The sequence below is a fragment of the Monodelphis domestica genome, chromosome 2, assembly GCF_027887165.1.
Source record: "Monodelphis domestica isolate mMonDom1 chromosome 2, mMonDom1.pri, whole genome shotgun sequence".
NCBI lineage: Eukaryota > Metazoa > Chordata > Mammalia > Didelphimorphia > Didelphidae > Monodelphis > Monodelphis domestica.
Window position 1 is genome coordinate 339,088,843 of NC_077228.1, and position 19,154 is coordinate 339,107,996.

Consider the following 19,154-nt stretch of genomic DNA (forward strand, 5'->3'; position numbering starts at 1 on the left):
TTTTCAATCCAGATATTCCCATGTATGAGTGTGATTAGCACAGACTTGTTAAATCTCTCCCAGGGCCATTTGTGAGCACCCTCTAGTTTAGAACAACACATTCTGGGCCTGGCTTTGCCTGCAGTCTTTGGCCTGTACCAGATTCATTGCGATCTTTAAACGTGCTGCATAGGAGAGGGTTCTCACAGATGTTTCCATTTTGGCGACACCTACAGTTCACTGAAAAACATCTATGCAAAATTATGATCCTACATTCCTGGGTAATGATTTGTTTGAATATCAAATAATGAAAATCTACTGCTTAAAGATGCATTAGACTTTTAAAATGAAAATGTGAATGCCTGTGTCTTCTCTATAACAGCCCTGATTCTCAGACTGAAAGCTTTCCCATCGCTTTTAACAGAATTTCTTTGCATGATTTTTTTTAACCATTAAAAAAAGAAATAGCATGGTGTTAACTTATGGAGAAACTGAGGCATTGGGGAATTAGGCACATACAGAGATAACATTTTAAGTGTCCAAAATGATATCATCTGTCAGCTTTGTGTTCACGTGCTCAGTTGTAGTTTAAAAACAAAAAGAAATCCTAAGTCCAAAAGAATGAAAATGAAGAATGCTATTCTGTAGCAGGTGATGAACTTAAAATTTGGAAAAAGACATACTTTTTTGATATGGCTAGTATGTGGGGTTGTTTTGCCAGACTAGGTAGCTATGTGTGAAGGGATTTTTTTGTTTGTTTTGTTATTGTTGTTTTTAAATTTACTTTATGGGGGGATAATGGGGGAAAAGATTAATTAAAAAGTTATTTGAAAAAGAAAAGAAAAAAAGCTGGTGTTCATGCAATAATATTTTGTGGATTTTATGCTATCCTTAGCATCAGCTACTTGGTTTCTGGCAGACATGAAATGATAACGATTTTGCTGCCAAAGACACTATAAAAGGATCTGGCAATTGCATCTGAGAGATCAAAAGCCCTGATATTCTGGGTATTTCACTTTATGGGATGACAGTATGCACAATGGGCCTACTTTCCATGACTTAGTTAACAAACTTCTCCATTCAGCACCAATCAAAGGATATTATCATTGAAACAAAGCTAACAATTACCTAGGCATATGTGTATGAATAAAAATTTTATGAAAATAGTTATGAATAAAAAATGAATATTTTAGGAATTACATTTCACTCTGTCAACTGATTTTAATATCATTGCAGGAGTGATGGAAAAAGAAACAACATGGAATAGTGGATAGAGAGCTGACTTTTAGAGTCAATAATGTCAGAGCTCTAGCACTGCCTGTGACACATACTAATTGTGTGACCACAGCTAATCTTCAGTCCTTTAAACTCTCAGCAAACTCTGCAGTTCTCTAAACCTCTCAGTTGCATGAGTTACCTTTCTTTATTTTCTCTTAATTTAAAAAAAATCTCATTTTTTCCAATTACATGTAAAAATAATTTTAACATAAAAGATTGAGTTTCAAATTCTCTCCCTTCCTCATCCTTGAGAAGACAAGTAATTTGATATAGATAATACATGTGTAGTCATGCAAAACGGAATTTTTACCCTTCATTGTCATTTTCTAAAGCAGGAGTTTCCAATAACTGTGAAATCTCAGGTATAGTCCGGAAGAAAGAGAGAAAATTATGAGAATCACTTTAAGAAAAAATTTAAATGATCAAAAAACATGCAAAACACAAGATGGATATTCCAAAATAAACTTGACTATTAGTAATGGATATTTGGGGTTTTTTTTGCTATTAATTTTTGGGATTAATCTTCAAATGTCATATTCAGGCATATTTATAAAACTTTAAAAAATTACTCAGTGAATACCAGTTAATTTGCATGATTAAAATGAATATTATTAGACCCATTACTAAAGCTAAGTGTTAATGGTTAAACTCTTTTCCCCCCACTGGCTACTTAGACTTTCCTTCCTTCTCACCAGGACTATTGCAAAAGCTTCTTAATTCCCTACTACAATTTCCCACCTTTCAATCTATTTTTCAGACCATGAACAAAGCAATTCTCCAATGTAAAGGCCTGACTACATCATTCCCCTGTTCAAAATCTATTAGGCCATCATTGTTGCCATTAGTTTAAATACAAACTCCTTATCCTGCTCTTTACAGCCCTTCATAATCTGGTTTCAACCTAGCTTTCTAGCTTTCCCCCACTCTTGTCTTGCCTTCTTTTCTTTATGCATTTGTGCAAATCATCAACTGTTCCTCCAACCGATTCCCTCCATATATCTGACAGTTGGAAATCTTACCTTCTTTCAAGGACTTTCCAAGATGGGGCCATCTTTACAAAATCAGCTAGAAATGATAGCTCCCCCCCACCAAATCTTTTGGGTCTTTCTGTTGGAGTTTTCCTTTGTACTTATTGTACTTTAACTCGGATTATGGTTATTGTGAATTTGGCTTTATCCTTAGTAAACTTTTGGGGCAGAGATATGCCATTTTTCATTTTTATATCTCTATTGCGGAGCAAAATGTACTATAGCTAGAAGGCACTCAACAAACATTTGTTGATTGAAATGAACTCCCTTTGAGGATAGATTGCAACTTTTTGTCTTTCTTTCTTATCCCCAGCTTTTAGCATAGTGCCTGGAACATAGTGAACATTTAATAAAAATACTCCTTGACAATGACTGCTTGAAAAGGAGTACATTTCCTTTACAAAACCTTTTCTAAACGAGTAAATTCAGTTATATTAAATTCTGTAATTTTCCTTACATCACATTTATAAAGTTTTGAATAGGAAGAAGTGCATAAGAATTGTGAGCTCTTCTGGGATGGCACTGAGTAGAACCCTTTATCAGGGAGGCCCAAGGTGCCAGTAACAGCTGTGAGTCATTATATTCTCCTCAGTCCTTCACACCTCTGAGTTTCACCTCATTGTGTAAGTGGTGGGCAAGTCACACACTTAATGAGGCTCATTGAGAAGAGGGGCCAACACCAGGTCACATCCAAAAACCTGAAATTATATTCTTCAGGGTTTTAAAACTTTTTCTTTTTTGGGGCTTGAATGTCATGTTGGACTTTAATAAATGCTTGTTGAATTAAAGAGTAAACAATAATTCAAGAGAATTGTGAGCAAGCTAGTGAATGGCAAAGATTTTTCTATTATCTATTTCAATAGCATTTATGTTTTCTGTGCATATTGAGTATATTCCTCAGAGGGATAGAGACAAGACTTGTGAATATGCTAATATACTGAGCTCCCAAGTGAGGAAACCAGTCTTCAAATCATGGTTGATGTTGTTTTAGCAATTTGTGTAATCTTATAAAGTTGCCAAAAGTACAAATGATTTTCCCAGGCTCATACAACTAGAACCTATCAGAGGTGAGACTAGAATTAAGTTCTTTTTGGGTTCCAGGCTGGCCTTTGATTTACTTTGCCACATTGACTCTCATGAGTTTTAAAACAATGATAGCAAAAGCCTCCCAACTTTGAAAATTTTTTGAGACTGTCAATCTAACTGAAATACATAAATAGTATAGAGGTTGGAAGTATAGGTATACCTTACTTTCCATAATAGATAGATGTGTTTCTGGAAAGTTGAACTATAAATTTGAATATTTTAAATACACTAGAAGTCAGTGCTGAAAGGAATCCTACAGTAACCATTTTGGAAAATGAATATTCTGTAAAACAAATAACTACACCTAAATTACTTTGTATTTGTAACCTGGGCTTCTTTGTTTTCATAAAGCAAGGTTTCCTCTTGACACAGTTTGTATTTGTATTTTCTCATTTCAACATTTAACTTGAGATTCTAACTTTGGTGCAAAATGTATAATATGCATAAAGAAAGAGTTGGTATGATCTTGGTCAAGTCATTTACCCTCTTTCTTTCTGTTTCCTTCTCTGTAAAATGAGGAAATTGGGCTATGGATCTCTAAGTTCCCTACCAGATCTAAAATTCCGAATTGTAGTATATCTGAATTTGATTTTCATTTATAATATTTTGGGGAAAGGGTGAGGAAGATACAAGTAGGCATTCAAAAATTTTTTTTCTTATTTAGCAAACACTTTAATGTCATACTAGTGCTTTTGGTCCTTTTTTTTTTCCCTTTTCCATTATAATGATATCTACATTTCATGTGACTGATTAGTCTCTGTTACTGAAATATACAACCATAAGAGTATCTATGTATGGAGGTGGGAGGAGTAAATTCAGATTGATAAGGCTGTAGTAGCACAGAAGGTGGTGATGGCCTTGAAGTCTGACTTGGGTCTGGGCAAGTCCCTTAGCCTATAATTGCCTCAGAGACTATAGTAAACCATGATCTTCTAGGACTTACCTACTATAGCATTGATAGGTTCTTGACTTTCTACCAAGCACATCCTCATGACAATAGTAAGCAGTTCATATTTCCAGAAGTAGTTTGTCACTGTTGCTTCTCCTAGACCTCTTCCATCCCATCCCAAATCATTAACAATGTATAAAGAACTGGTTGCTCTGCAGACTAGTGTGAGAAAATCTATGGCCTTCTGGGGAAGGTTTAGTCAAGCTTAGTTCAATGGAAAGGCTAAGCCAGTAACTGAGTAACACCAACACCATGTTAAAAAGATGGACCAAAATTTTAACCGGTTTTTAACATTAAAATTGCTGAATCACAAATCTCCTTATTTAATATTGCTATTATTGCTTATAATATTAGAGGGAGGATATCAGCAGTTCAGCAAAATGAATGTCCACAGTAATAGTATATGCATTATATACAAACTGGCAATTTAGCATGTCAATATTTATTATTCTTAGTTCCTCTTTAATTTCCTTAAACCCAGATGGTTAATGTAACTCTTAGAGAAATGAGGAGGAGTGAGGAGAACAACCAAGGATATATTTAGTGCAAAATGAATTTTCCTACCCAGAAATGGTTTGACTCAATCATTGAATAGAAGAAATATTGCGTTTTGAATTCAGATTTGTTGTTCAGTCATTTTTCAGTTGTATCTGACTCTACATGAACCCATTTGAGGTTTTCTTGGCAAAGATATCGAAGTAGCTCTCCATTTCCTTCTCCAGCTCATTTTACAGATGAGGAAACTGAGGCAAACAGGGTTAAATGATTTGCACAGGGTCATAGTGCTAAATAAGTGCCTAAAGCCAGATTTCAGCTCAGAAAGATTAGTCTTCCTGTCTCCAGGTCCAGTACTCTATCCATTCTACCACTTAGCTGCTGCTTTGAATTAAAATAGCCCACCTACAGTTTTTAGGAGAAAAACCAGCATAGTTTTAAAAATTCATAGTTGTTATTTCTTGGTGTAGGGCTTGCTCTGTAAGACCCTCTTCAAATTACTTAACCTCTGCACTTCAGACAACTCCTTAGCTAAGTATTTAGCATCAATCTCACTGGATTGTTGGGAGGATCAAATAGGATAATATTTGTAACCGCTTATCTCAGTTTCTCATATGTAGCAGGCTTAATAAATGCGTGCTCTTGCTCCCCCCACCTCGATTCTTCAATTGAGATTTCCATCGGTGGAGGAAGTTCCCAAAATAAAAAAGGATTTTAACCCCCCAAAAAGGGTTTTAAGCATAAACTCGTTTTTTTTAAACAATTAAATGGGGGAGGGAGGCATAGGGAAGCAAGGGAAGAAAAACCAGACAACGTAGCTTAAATAATGTACACAGACATCCCAAGACTTATGATTCCTCTGACTTTCTTCTTCATGCCTGGGCTACTTCTCATCTTGTTCAGCGTTGTTTTTTTTTCCCCCCATGACAGATGATCACCATTGTCCAATGATATTAAAGAAGCTACCCGTGCATAGTTCTGAGATGGAAAGGTACAAATCAGATTAAATGGCAGCCTCCCTTTCCTCAAGGAGTTTAATCTGCCTTGTCTTTGCCGGGGTTCTTTATTCATATGCTTGCCTAGACCCTATGAAAGGGGTCAAGAAAGCTGCTTTTCATTTATATTTCCAATCCTATTCTCAAAGCCCTGGATGCCTAGCTGAATGCAGCTGCCCTAGTGGAGAAGCTGAGACTAGGGCGGTTCGGGTGGCCCCCAGACACTACTAGCTTTTTGCAAAAATCCACAAAACGTGTAGATTCGCTTAATCTTTCCTCCTCCCCTCTTCACATGGAACTAGGCTAGTGTGGTCGCCATGTGTCTATTTAAGAGCGATTAACACTTGCTTGCTAAAAATCCCTCCTTGGGCCATTTGGGAGCTGCACGCGTTCGCACCCCCCCTTGTTTACCCGAGCTGGCCTTCACGCTCAGCCTTTTTGTTTACCCCGCTGGCTCGAGATCTGGGATGGGATGGGGAGGGGGGCATTTCTAAATATGCATCTGGTCACCCTGGCTATATAAAGAAGACCAGGGCTGTTGCGGGCTGTGGGAGAAAGAGCCCCAGCCTTAGTGAACCGGTGTGTACATGGAGAGCTTGGAGAGCTCGGAGCCCCGACCTGAGTGGGCCAACTGCTGCCGCTTGCTTCCCGAAACCCCCGCTTCCCAGACCCCGAGCCCCAGGAACGACAACTCTGGGTATTCAACTCCTCAATCCCTAGCCCACCCACACGTTTGCCTGAGACACTAGTTTCTCTTTCAGCTCTCTTTTCTTCAGGTCCCGAACCTCTCCTCTCTCCCTCTCGGTGCCACCACCCCCACCCCATCTTCTCCCTTCTCGTTCTAGACAGTCTTCAACCCTCTGCTTCACGATCACGACAGCTGCCTAGCCTCTGACTCACACTTCTCTCCCGTGTCCTTGCTCTTTTCCCCACATCCCCACAACGTGCAGGTCGACCGCTTTTTGGAGACCTTGGCTTGGCACTGCTAGAGAAGAAGAGAAAATGCAGCCCAACCAAAAAGATACGGTAAGTGGCCCGCGTCCTATAGATGAGCTAGAGCCAGTGGAAAATGCAAAACCCAGGATTGAGTTGGGAGGTGGGTGGGGAGGGAGGTGTGTGTATGTGTGTGTGTCTGTGTGTGTGTGTGTGTGTGTGTGTCTGTGTGTCTGTGTGTCTGTCAATATGTGTTGGAATGAGGGAGAGACGCCAGACTTAATAGGCAAGAAGACAGATTTGGATTTATCCAAGAGCTGGATTTATAAGCAGGAGAACGGTGTGGTCTAGGGAAGTTACTTAATTTCTCTGTGCCTCTGATGTCTTTCTACGTCTTAGCTACACTGTGTTTGTGTGCTGGGAGTATAAAAACCTAGCAGTCTCAAACCTTTTAGGAGCTAGCTTTTCCCTGGGGGCAATACAGTACATTCACCAACATGCAGACATTTAACAAAGCTTTGGGTTGGGGTACTAACTGCATATGGGAAAGGTTTGCAAAAGTGTTTGGCCCTTTGCACCTAGTGATTCCAAGAGTCAGCTGGTGAAAAAGGAAAGCATTTCAGGATTGGGGGAGGGCAGAGGCAAAGGCACGGAGGCGGGAGATGCAACAGCAAATAAGCGAGTTGGGGCGATACGTAAAGTGCGTGAGGGGGAGGAGAAATGCTGCGATTTGCGTCAAGAATTTCGCACATTGACGAAATCACAGGTCTTTGACATAGGAGTGTCAGGACCCAAATGACTATTAAAGGCACGATTCTCTGTGTCCCGTTAGTCCCTACCCTATTCTGGGGATCTCTGCCATCGATTCCACCTGGTAGAGCCAGTGGGATCCGATGTAAGGTCTTTCCTTGAAATAGATTTAGATTTCGTTCTAGAAAGGAATCCGCTGCGGCTTCCAGAGCTCGGTAGGCGGGGCTGGATATGCTGTGTGGGGATGATCCATTCTAGCGGCTTCTCCTTGAAGTGAGTAATTTAGTTCCTTTTCATTTAAATCTTAGGTGTGTGATGTGCCTGGGATGACAGAAACCTCTGGAAAACTTTCCCAATATAAACATCCAGTCAGGTGAGTGGCATGTCTTACCCCTACTCTCTAATTACTCTTTCACCCCCTGAAGAAGAGTAGGAAGAGATTGCTCGATGCTAGCTGGCTGGGTGTCAGACGGTTTAGGACTTCCTTCTTTGCCCTTGGAAAAACTAAACCTTCTCCTAGGCTATTTGTGTGCCTATTTGCAGGTTCATTCCCGCCCCCCTCCCCCATGTAGGAATATAATAGCTCCCGGTCCTCACCTAAAGAATTTCCATACCTATTACGTCATAAATTCTCAGGAAATATTTTATCATTAAGAGAAGCAATAGGGAGATTCTCTGTATGGCAATGTCACCTTGCATCCTGCAGCTGTTTTAGAAGCCTGCAGGATGTAAATAAAGTGGGCGTCATTTAAGTAGCACCCCCTTTTAAAAAAATTCCTTTTGAAAATGAATAGGAAGAATGAAACTATGATGACAACTTCAAAGCTAGAAATTTAGCTAGGACAGTGCATTGGTATCCCTTGAGAATGCAAGTTGAAGTTTAAGAAAGACCTTACAGATTATCAAGGGTACAAGTGTGATTATTTGTCATTTTATAGGCAGAAAGGTTTTTGTGATCCAGGGAAGAGCCCTGGAATGGAAACATTTTCCCAGTACTGTGATTTAGGGTCAGTCACTGAGGCAAATGAAATGTAAAGATCATCATTCTGGCCTTGGTATATTTTATAGGAGTTATATAGAGCTCTAAGATAATACTTATAGTAAGCATGTTTATTCACAGACATGGAGATTGAGATGTTCCACAAGAATAAAGTTTCCAAATACCCAAAGTTCTATATAAAACAATTAGGGAATAAAACTTAAACTTGTAACAGTTTTAATGGAAATCATAAATATATATGTTATGCATGCTTTTAAAAATCAGAATATGTTTATGTGTGTCCTCACTTATGACTTTGTTGGAATATGGATCTCTAAATGAGTCAATTCTCTCTACCAGGGTAACCCTTCTGCAATGGTTATGTCTGACAATTTTATAAAGATGCCTAGGGGCAGAGAGAGTGTTAAATGTCTTGCCCAGGGTCAAAGGCTAGACCATCAGAGTCCACTGAACATTATTAACCTTCCCTTGTCCTTTAGTAGTGATGCTCTCAGTGGTATAAGGTACTGCATATAGTACGTTTTCTCTCAGAGTAAAAAGATTGCTTTTTAGTTGGTGATTCAGCAAGTTCAGTTGTCTCTTCCTTCAATGTCAGCGTTCAGTTTTTGATATTTTAGCTTTTGGAAATTCCATCTCCCCTATGTACTAATAATTTGCTAAAAATTAGGGGAAATTGGATAATAAGTTTATACACAGAAATCTAACCTCTACTGCTTTCCCTGCCTTTTTTGGGGGGCATAAAATGCCTTTAGCCTTTCCTTTGAGTGAAGTGAATAATCCTGCTTCCTAGACCTTTTTTCTTTCTTTTGCTTGTGGATGTGTTTAAAATGATTAACATTGAACATCAATACAATCAATTAAAGTGGATTACTATTTATATTTAAATTACTTAATTTCAATGCCATAAAGCATTATGACCATATTTTTAGCTACTCTTAAATCCCTAGCTGAATTCTTTGTCCTTCCTGGTTCACTTTTCCTCTGAAGTGTTGTGGCTATTACAACCTAAATTTTTCTCATTCAGTTTTTAAAATTTGCATTTAAATTAGATTAATTTCCTATTAAAATAAAGTTTCCTATAAAACCTGGGTTTCTTTGTAAACCTCATCTGTTGCCCTTAATAGTAGTCCACTACTGCATTGATGTATCACATTTCCCATTTTTTGGACATTTGGGCTATTTCTTTTAAAAATAATTATATATGATGCTATGGAAATCTTTGTACAGATAGCTTCTTTTTTGGTTTTGTTTTTGATAGCACTTTCCAGGCATATTCTCCACCTGGGACTGGATAAAATTGGATAAAGAAATGATTTGGATAAAAGGATATGATTACTTTTTAAACTTTTACTATATACCAAACATATTGTTTTCAAAAGCAATTCCATCAACGATGGATAGGTGTACCTGTTTGTGTACAATTTGCCAGCATCGAGTTTCATTGTCTTTATTAATTTCTTTGCCCATATCATGAATGTAAAGTGGCATACCCTTTGAGGCCTTTTTCACTTTCAGATTCAGAGCAGTCTTCAGGAAGATTGAGGTTGTTGGAATCTAGATATATGTGTATAACCAAATCTTGGGATTGAGAAGTGCCCTGTTATTTTTACTGTAACTTTGATTTTGAAAGATTATGATGAATATGGTGTTACTGTCTCAGCCTAGGGATATAGGATTCAAATGACAAGATTACCATGGAAAGGAACCTTATTACCTTCTTATTTTGGTCAGAGCAAGATCTTCAAATGACAGTCTACCATGTTGCAAATCTATGTTTAATTCACTTCTAACTGGAACATGAAGATTTTTGAAGTTCAGAACACTATTAATTTAAGAATATAATTCCTGATTCATAGTTTTGCGCTGGAGACTTGAGTTAGTAGAAGTACTTTCAGAGAAGGTTTCCAAGAGGGTTGGAATCCTTTAAAGCTGCACAATTTAGTGATATGACTGCAGCTAAGCTAATTGTATAGGGTAGGGAGAATAAAGGCAAATATGCAAACTCTGGCATAGGGCTAGACAGGAGAATTTTATGATAACTTGAGTGTTATTCAGATTTTTTCTTCATCTTAATTATCATCTTTCAATATTTTTCATCTGTCAAAAGGATCATTTTGTTATAGTCACAAAATGGGTTCCACAAGGATAAAATAAATACCGAAAAAGTTCTTCGACTGAAAGAAAATGCAAGATGAAGACTAGTGTTAATAGAATGCCCCACCTTTAAATGTATATTTTCTCATTCTGATTTTTAAGCTAGTCATCCTAATGTAGATAACATTCCTTTTTAAATTGATTAATTATGCTTTATATAGTCAATCTATCTTTTTGAAATCTTAACCTTCCCTAAAGTAATTCTAATATAGTTGTTAACTTGGAAATAACACAGAACTATCCAAGTAATCAGAAAAATCAAGTCTTTAATCAGAAAAGGGATAAGTCCAATATTTGAACCTTTACTCATCCTGGTGCCAAAACTTTTACAGGGTCTACACCCAGGGACTCTGGGGACATTATCCTTTGGAGTGACAACGGGCTAGATGGTGACTCTGAAGGACAAAAGAATTTGGGGAACTTATATACCTTTTGGGAAATGGAGGAGCAGGGAAATATGATTGATTGACATTACCATGGCTACAAGGAAATAGGAGTGTCCAAACTAGCTGACCAGCTAAGGAAAGAAACCCTAGCCAGGCTGGAGTGCCTACTTTACCGTGGATACTAAAAGGATTGTCCCTCCCCAGTGTTGGTCTAACTTCTAAGATAAAAGGAAATTTAGCATTTGCTTAGCCCCACCTAGCTTAGATTATCATTTACTTTAGGTTCTATTGTTCAGTCTGAGAGGAGCTAAATCTGAAACTTCCCTGGGGTGAACTCTCATGGGAACAGGGATGAATTTGAGGTCTCCAGTTTACAAGCTAACCCTAAAACTTGGGGTTCATCATATTTTACTGTGCTACAAGTTTAGGGGTTTCTAGATTCCACGTTGACATAGTACATTGATGTTACCTTGGCAAGGAAGAAAAATGTATTAAATGTGTGAAATGGATAATTAAATAAAAATCCATATAAAATAAATTCAAAAAATTATAGTTAGCTTTTCACACAATCTATTTTATCCACAAAATTAAGTTGTTAAGAGAATTTTATATACAGCAAAATCCAGTATTTTGAGGGATGGAAAGTGGCTGTACCTTCATATTTAATTATGAATACTTTTTAAAACAACTTTTTTTCTTTTAGTCTGGCTCATTCCCAACAAGTTTCCATGACGATGTTGCTGAACATGGACATAGCATATCTGACAATATTTATTAATTTCAAGCAAAGTTTTAGGTTTTTTTGTCTTTTCCCAAAATTTATAATGTTGCAACCTTTGCCATTTTCAGATCTCAAAGCCTTATGTCATGTTAAATTGTTTTTAAAATATTAAAAAATAAAACTGTTTCTGTACTGGTAAGTATAAATATATCCATTGTGGCTGAAGTGACATACATCCTGAACCACTGATTTAAGTGAAAATGTTTATCTTACACTTCTGTGAAAAGTAGGCAATATTGGTCAGGCCTTTAAATAGGTGTGTATTTTCAACTTAGAACTTTGTTTGCAGTGGCAAAAATAAGGGATCAGTTATTAAGATGCTGTTGAAAATTTATCATATGAAAGTTAGGATACTAATATCATGGAACCATACAAGGGCATCTATCAACTCTTGGCTCAATGGAAGTTTGGGGCATCAATGGGAATATTTCATGAGTGTAAGGATTCTGAAAACAAATGTACATGAAGAATAAAGCATACTATGTTGTCCGCTTGTTTCAGACTATTTTGGCCCAAATCAAAATGTTATGATTTCTTATATCAAGAAGCAGAATCTCTTCTGAAAAATTTTCCAATTCAAGCTACAATTTCATTTTATGAAGATTCTGATAGTGAAGATGAGGAGGAGGAGCTGATTCAGGATTCAGGAACTGAATTGGATTGATTCTTTTTGAAGAAATTCAAAGTTTATAGCATTAAAATTTTAATGTACAAATGTATCATAGTGGTTTTAAAATATAATTTATTTGTATATAAGTTATTAATAAAATGTTAAAATATTTTGCAATTGATAGGGTAGTTTGGCCTTTGTCATGCTTCCCTACTCCTAGAATAATGGTAGCACCTAAACAGAAACAAGCACATTTCTTTTCATTGCATTTTCATTAATTTGGATTTTTAAAAGTTAAATTATGACAATTTGGGGGTTTTTATTGAGAAGGATTGTAGAGAGCAACAGTCTACTAGAGAAGACAGAGAACCATCTCTGGAGTCAAGAAAGAGGGTACTTCCTGTTTTCTTAGCATGATTCACTAGATAGAACATGAACTCCAAAGTCAGAGGACCTGGGTTCAAATCCTCTTCACAATCCTTGCTATTTGTGTGTCTTTAGAAAAGTCACTCCCTCAGCCTCAGTTTCTTCATCTGAAAAATGAAGACATTGGATTGGGTGGCTTCTGAGGTCCCTTCTAGGTACAGATCTATTTTCCTGCAGGCCTTTGTTACATATTAGCTATTTGATCATGGGCATTTCACTGAACCTCTTTCTGCCTTAGGCAACTAAGAATTATTGATCTATCTTAATGAAGGGAATAGCCATACTGGGAGTTTTCTGTGTGGATGAAATCACAGGTCTAGATTTCCCCATTAAAATTTTATATTCCATAATTCTAGAAAGCAACTCTAATATCCAAATCATTGTTCATCTTTGTATCCCTAGCGCCTAGCATCATGCTTTGAACATAGAACTCCCTGAATAAATAAATGAATGCATAAATGAATAAATATTTCAGTTTTAAGTTTGAATTTAAATACCCTGTTATTACCTTCTAGCCTTTATAGAATTATACAAATGTCAGCTGGCATATAATTAGGTGCTAAACTGCTCCTTTAAAAGTTTCATGATTTAAAAAATGTGGATAATTGCCCAGTCAGTGTTAACTTAATACATGATCCAATAATTTATTTTAATTCTTAAACTAGACTATGAAGAAAAATCCCATATGTTGTCAAAGATGTTTACTACTAAAAGTAACTTCTTTTAAAGTAATAGTATAACTGAGACTTGGAACCCAGTATGGATTTTAAAAAATATATTGACAAAAGTGATATAAAATTCACTTTGTATAATCTCCTGCCTCAAATAACTAAACTATAACAGTTTAAATATTTTAAAACTAAGCTTTCTTAGTATGTCATGAATGAAGAAATATACAATAGTTATATTTTATTGTTTAAATGTTCATAGAGTTAAACTATCCTCTCTCCATATATCCATAGTAGTTAAATTATTATATAATATATCATAAACTGCTATTTATTATGTTTATATTCTATATAGTCCCATAGGTATATATGCATATTTATAAATACACTATATATGTATACAGATACATTATAGAGAGAGGATATTCTAACTTCAGACATTGAAATGAAAAAATATAAGTATTATGAATTTTGTGTGTATATATGTGTGTATATATATACATATTATATATATATATGCATATATATATATAATTTTTAAAAGTATTCACTTACAGCCTGGCACATTAACTGTTTCAGTTGCACAGGAATGCTATTGTTTTATCCCACCATAGTGACAATCAAAAACTTGTTACCAAGATCATGATGAGCACTCAAAAAAAGCATCCCTGACAGAATCCATTGAACAAATCCAGTTCATCACTTAGCACCTGCTCATAAAAAGTTGAAAATGACAATTTGTATCAAAACAGACACATTTTGCCTTTTATTTTCAAGGATAATATTAATGTCATTTCTGGCAAATGACATGTATACCAGAACTTTCATTTCCAATTCCTTAAGATTTTGCTTCCAACTGAGATATTGAAGCATAAAGAGAGGTAAAGACAAGTGCCAAGTTTAAGCCATGATTTACCTGAAAAAGATTGGGAAAATAGTCTAAGGGAATTAAGATTGTGAACTCCCTGAGGGCAGGGATTGCCTTTTGCCTCTTTTTTATCCCCAGTACTTCACATAGTGCCTAAAACATAGTAGGCACATAATAAATGTTTATTGACTGATTGACTCACTATTCTAAGGCTTTAAGCTGCCTTTATTCTACTTATTTTTTTCTACTTTTCTGTGTTCTGTTTTTAGGTTTGAAGTTTGAGTGATGTCTAGAAAAGTATCAAAGCAAAAGGATTCCCAATCTGGATTCTAGGTAGTTAGAACCTGGTATTCTTAATTATGTTTGTGATATATATCTATATCTACATATATATATATATATATATATACATATATATATATCTGTGCTATTGTATGCAAATTGGATTATCAGATTTATGGATTATTTCTCCTTTCTTCAGGGGAAATTTCTGGGAGTAAATCATAGAGCTTAACCATTAGTGGGAGCTTAGAAAAGATAAGAATTTAAAATATAAATTTAATACCTGTGGTTTCTTTTATATAGGGAATTGAGTGTGAGGGAATCCACTCTCCCCTCATCCCACAATTGGTGCAGATTGGCTACTATCAACTGCACACAAGAATTAAGAGAGAGATTAAGTGACTGAACCAAGGTTACAGAACTGTTGGGTGTCAGAAAGCCATTTGTGAAACTAAATCTTCTAGGTCATGAGATTGGTATTCACTAGGCTCCTTGAAAATTTAAAATAGTCCCTAGATATGCAAGTATCTCAAATCTCAAATGATGCATTTTGGGGTGTTTAGAGCATTATTTTAAACAGATAAAATAAAGAGCATTGGATTCAGAATGAGAGAACCTGAATTTAAACCCTAATTTGCCATTTTTGATGTATGTTATATTCAACAAGTCAGTATCCTTCCTGGACATCATCTATAAAATGAGAAAGTTGAACTGAATGGCCTTAGTACTTTCTTCCAGCTTTAAAATTCTGCAATTCTGTTTGTAAATGGTTGTAAACTTCTAGAAGGTAAGGCCTCAACTGTAAAATGGGGATAATGATATCACTTACCTCCTGGTTTGTTGTGAGGATCAAATGATATAATAATTGTAAAGCTCTTTGCACAGTGCTCATACTAAATGCTATATAAGTATTGTTATTATTATCTTCATCTATTAAATGATGATAATAATATCACCTACCTCATAAGGTTGATGTGAAAATAAAATGAAATAGCTGTAAAATGGTTAGCACAGTGCTTGGCACATAGCTCTGTGTAAATGTTATGATGATGATGATGATGAGTCCCTAGATATGCTCACCTGTAAAATGGGATAATTTAATAATAATACCTACCTCTTAGGGTTGATGTGGAGATGTGATTGTAAAGTGCTTAGCACAGTGCCTGGCACATAACTTTATATAATTGTTAAGCTGCTGCTGCTGATTCTCACCTATAAGATAGACTCATCTGTAAAATGGGGATAATAATAGCACTTACCTCCCAGCGTTGTCGTGTGTATCAAATGATATAAAGGGCTTAACATAGTTCCTTGTACACAGTAAGCTTTCTGTAAATGTTAGGTATTATTATTATTATCATCATCCTCTGTAAAATGGGGATAACAATAGCAGCTACCTCCCAGAGTTTTTGTGAGGATCAAAGGAAATAATAATTGTAAAGAGCTTAGCACGATGGCTGGCGCATAATTGGTGTGATACAAGTATTATCGTTAACTATTATTAATAGTTAACAGTATTAATAGTGAAGAGCAAGGATGTCGTATATTGCTAATCAGGAAATATGTGATTATTTAATTATCCAAAAACTCTTCCTGACCCTTCATAAGTGCTTGTTGATTGATTGGTAAGGATGAGAATGGCTGCTCTTCAGGAGGGTGGCTAGTACCATAGGATGAAAGGGGGATCGAGAAAGGCAAGACTGAAGCGGTAGGTGAAATACATTCGGTCAGCACCAGGAACTGGGACAGCTTCCACTGTGCTTTAGGGCTGGGCTCGGCGCAAAGTCGCTGTCTCTAGAGTTGGGTGCTGAGGTTGGATTCTATTCTGGAGACGTCAACCTGAACTTCCGCTTTAGAGCATGCGCAATTCGCGCCCTGGCTCCACCCTCACTTAGTGACTGTCCTAGTTTCCCCTCCTCTCTCCCGCCCCCTTCTCCCTCCCTTCAGTTCATGCGTCTGATCCCCGCCTGCGGAGGCTGCGGCGACGTGCTGCGTCATGGTGCGCTCTTCACCTGAGACGTTCTGACGACCCCGGAAGTGGGCCGGGGGCTTGGCCACTGCCCGGCCGCTGAGCCGGAGCAGTGACCGAGAGTGCAGGGCAAGGCCTAGCCGGCCGCAGTTCCCCGGGCCGATCCAGCTCCAGGGGTTCCAGGATGCTGAACGTCCCTTCTCAGGCTTTCCCGGCCCCCGGCTCTCAGCAGCGCGCCGCCTCCGGAGGGCGCAGTAAGGTAAGCCCGAGGAAGGCCTGGCCCCGAGACCCGGACCCTGCGGATGCTCCCGTGTCCCCTCCTGAGTGCGGCCTGCGGTTTCCCCTCTCCCGGCCTCTTTCTCTCCGACCCAGGAGTCCCTGAGTGCCCCGGTCGCCATCCTGCGCTTCCTCACCATCCCCAGCCCCTTTCCTCCCTCTGACCAACCTAAGTCAGCTGAGTAGCTACTCTAGGACCGGCTTTGGATTACAGTCCTAAATTGAGAGCTCCTTTGCCTTTCCTTCTGTCTTAGAAGCGCCTGGCACTTAGTAGGTGCTTAAAAATATATCGAATGCTTGATTGATGGATAAGATGCAAACCCTATTATCAAAGACCTTAAGGGCTTGGGGGAATTTAGGGGAGAATTGGGGAAGGTGGAAAGGTCACAAGTCCAAATGAGGGTTGTACCACAGAAGGTGTGAACAGAGCAAGAAAGAGGACCAGGGAAACATGCTAGGAGACATTTTGAGGAGCGGATTGAATGATTTCACTTTAAATTGGCATTGGGGCCTTGGAGGAGAAGAGGGGCATAAGGGTGCAGTGCATTGACTATTTCTCATCCCCAGTTCTTGGGATCATAGATCATAGAACAGTACTCTGGAAACCTTAAATACCCATATTTGAAAGTGACTAGTAATAGACAATGTTTGTGTAGTGCTTATTATGTGTCATTATGTGCTAAGCATTTTACAAATATCTCATTTAGCCCGCACAACAACCCTGCAAGATAAGTACTGTTATCCCCATTTTCTAAATGAAGAAATGGATACAGATAGAGGTTAAATGACTTGTCCAGGATAACAGGACTACACAGCAACTGAGACTAGATTTGAACTCTGGTCTTCCTGACCTCAAGCCTAGTACTCTCCACTGTGCCACCTATTTTTATTCTTGTTTACAGTTGTTAAGCCACTATTAAGTGCCAGATTTTGAGGCTAAGAAAAACACACAACTTAACCTTTTTTGCCTTCATATTCAGTTGCAGGAAAACTATAAAGTAGGTAAACAGATAAGAGCACAAAGAAGTTCATTCAAAATATGTAATATGATACTTTTAAGATTGCAAGGGACTTTATATCTGCCAACATATTTAATCCATACTCAAAATAATGTGAAGAGGGTAATGGTGAAGTATGGGATTTGGGTCATAGATGTATAATTGAAGAGATCTTAGAAATCCAGATAGCCAAACTCCCTAATTCTAAAGAAGAAACAGACCTAGACAATTAATAAGCAACTCTGCTAAGTTGTTGGCTGTACAAAGAAAGGCAAAAGACAGTCCTTGCTTTCAAGGAGTTTAAGGTCTACTAGAAGAGGCAAAATTAAAACAGCTTGGCATAAACAAGATAGATAAAGATAAATTAGAGATGATCAATTGATACATGATACCAATATAAGGGGCATGAAATTTTAGCTGGGACTTGAAGAAAGCCAGGAAAATCAGAGGGTAGAAATATGGAGGGAGGAAGAATATTACAATGGACTGTAAAAAGGCATGTGAGTCAAGAGAGACTGAGTTTTAATAAAGGAGGCCAATGTTACTGTATTGAAGAATATAATAATAACAGTAACTTAAGTTTTTATAGTCACAAATAAGGGCTGTACTGAAGAAGCTGTGAATAGTTCAAAAGAGAGGTTTGCACTGTGATAAGCATTTTACAAGTGTGTTATTTCATACTTGTACCTAACAAGCACCTTGTAGGTGTAGGTACTATTATTATCATTCTAATTTAACTATTTAGGAGACCCGGCAAATGGGTTGAGTGGCTTCCTCTAGGCCACCTAGCTAGTAAGAATTAGAGATCAGATTTGAACTCAGGTCTTCCTGACTTCCAGACTCAGTGCTTTATCCACTGTATCACTTGGCTACCAAAATATGTGATGAGGAATATGGTGTAAGAAGACTGAAAAGATAGGAGGGGACCAGGTTCTGAAGATTTTTGAATATTAGAGAATCTTATATATGATCCTGGAGGTGGTGGAGAGCCACTGTAGTTCATTGAATAAAGGGGTGACAAGGCAAAATCTGTATTTAGGAAGACAGATTTGACTGCTCAGTGGTGGATGGACTAGAGTGGGCAGAGACTTGAGGCAGTCAGGATATTCCAGTGGTCCAAATGTGAGGGGATGAGGGGTCTGCATCAGGGTGGTAGAAGTATCAGAGAAGAAAAGGGGACAATATACCAGAGATGTTACATAGGTAAAACCAACAGAACTTGGCAACAGATTGGATAGGGTTG

The 19,154-nt window shown here is 37.6% G+C and overlaps 2 protein-coding genes across 5 annotated transcripts in view; both read left to right on the forward strand.

The window, feature by feature from the left end:
- Positions 1 to 1,476: 1,476 nt before the first annotated feature.
- RIPPLY2 (ripply transcriptional repressor 2) lies at positions 1,477 to 14,722 on the forward strand. 2 transcript variants are annotated; one of them, XM_056818559.1, is made up of 4 exons: positions 1,477 to 6,507; positions 6,761 to 6,836; positions 7,802 to 7,866; positions 14,656 to 14,722. In XM_056818559.1, exons 1-4 carry the CDS (start codon positions 6,398 to 6,400, stop codon positions 14,666 to 14,668), a joined length of 264 nt encoding a protein of 87 aa, XP_056674537.1. In that variant the 5' UTR covers positions 1,477 to 6,397; the 3' UTR covers positions 14,669 to 14,722. The 2 variants fall into 2 exon arrangements, with proteins under 2 accessions (XP_056674537.1, XP_007484332.1); XM_007484270.3 differs by lacking the exon at positions 14,656 to 14,722 and adding an exon at positions 12,316 to 12,601 and having other exon boundaries at positions 1,485 to 6,507.
- An 814-nt stretch (positions 14,723 to 15,536) lies between these two features.
- The window catches only part of LOC100024704 (cytochrome b5 reductase 4), a 103,405-nt gene continuing 99,787 nt past the window's right edge, over positions 15,537 to 19,154 (forward strand). For all 3 annotated transcript variants that reach the window (XM_007484267.3, XM_007484268.3, XM_056818558.1), the window contains exon 1: positions 15,537 to 16,896. In XM_007484267.3, the coding sequence (XP_007484329.1) occupies positions 16,822 to 16,896 (75 nt within the window). In that variant the 5' untranslated portion in view covers positions 15,537 to 16,821. The remainder of the gene's footprint in view (positions 16,897 to 19,154) is intronic.

Bases quoted from the DNA above. Each gene is read 5' to 3' on its own strand.
- RIPPLY2 (XM_007484270.3), top strand. From the start codon at position 6,398: ATGGAGAGCTTGGAGAGCTCGGAGCCCCGACCTGAGTGGGCCAACTGC. The intron at 6,508-6,760 runs GTATTCAACTCC...CACAACGTGCAG, and splicing joins CCCAGGAACGACAACTCTGG to GTCGACCGCTTTTTGGAGAC. The intron at 6,837-7,801 runs GTAAGTGGCCCG...TTTAAATCTTAG, and splicing joins AGCCCAACCAAAAAGATACG to GTGTGTGATGTGCCTGGGAT.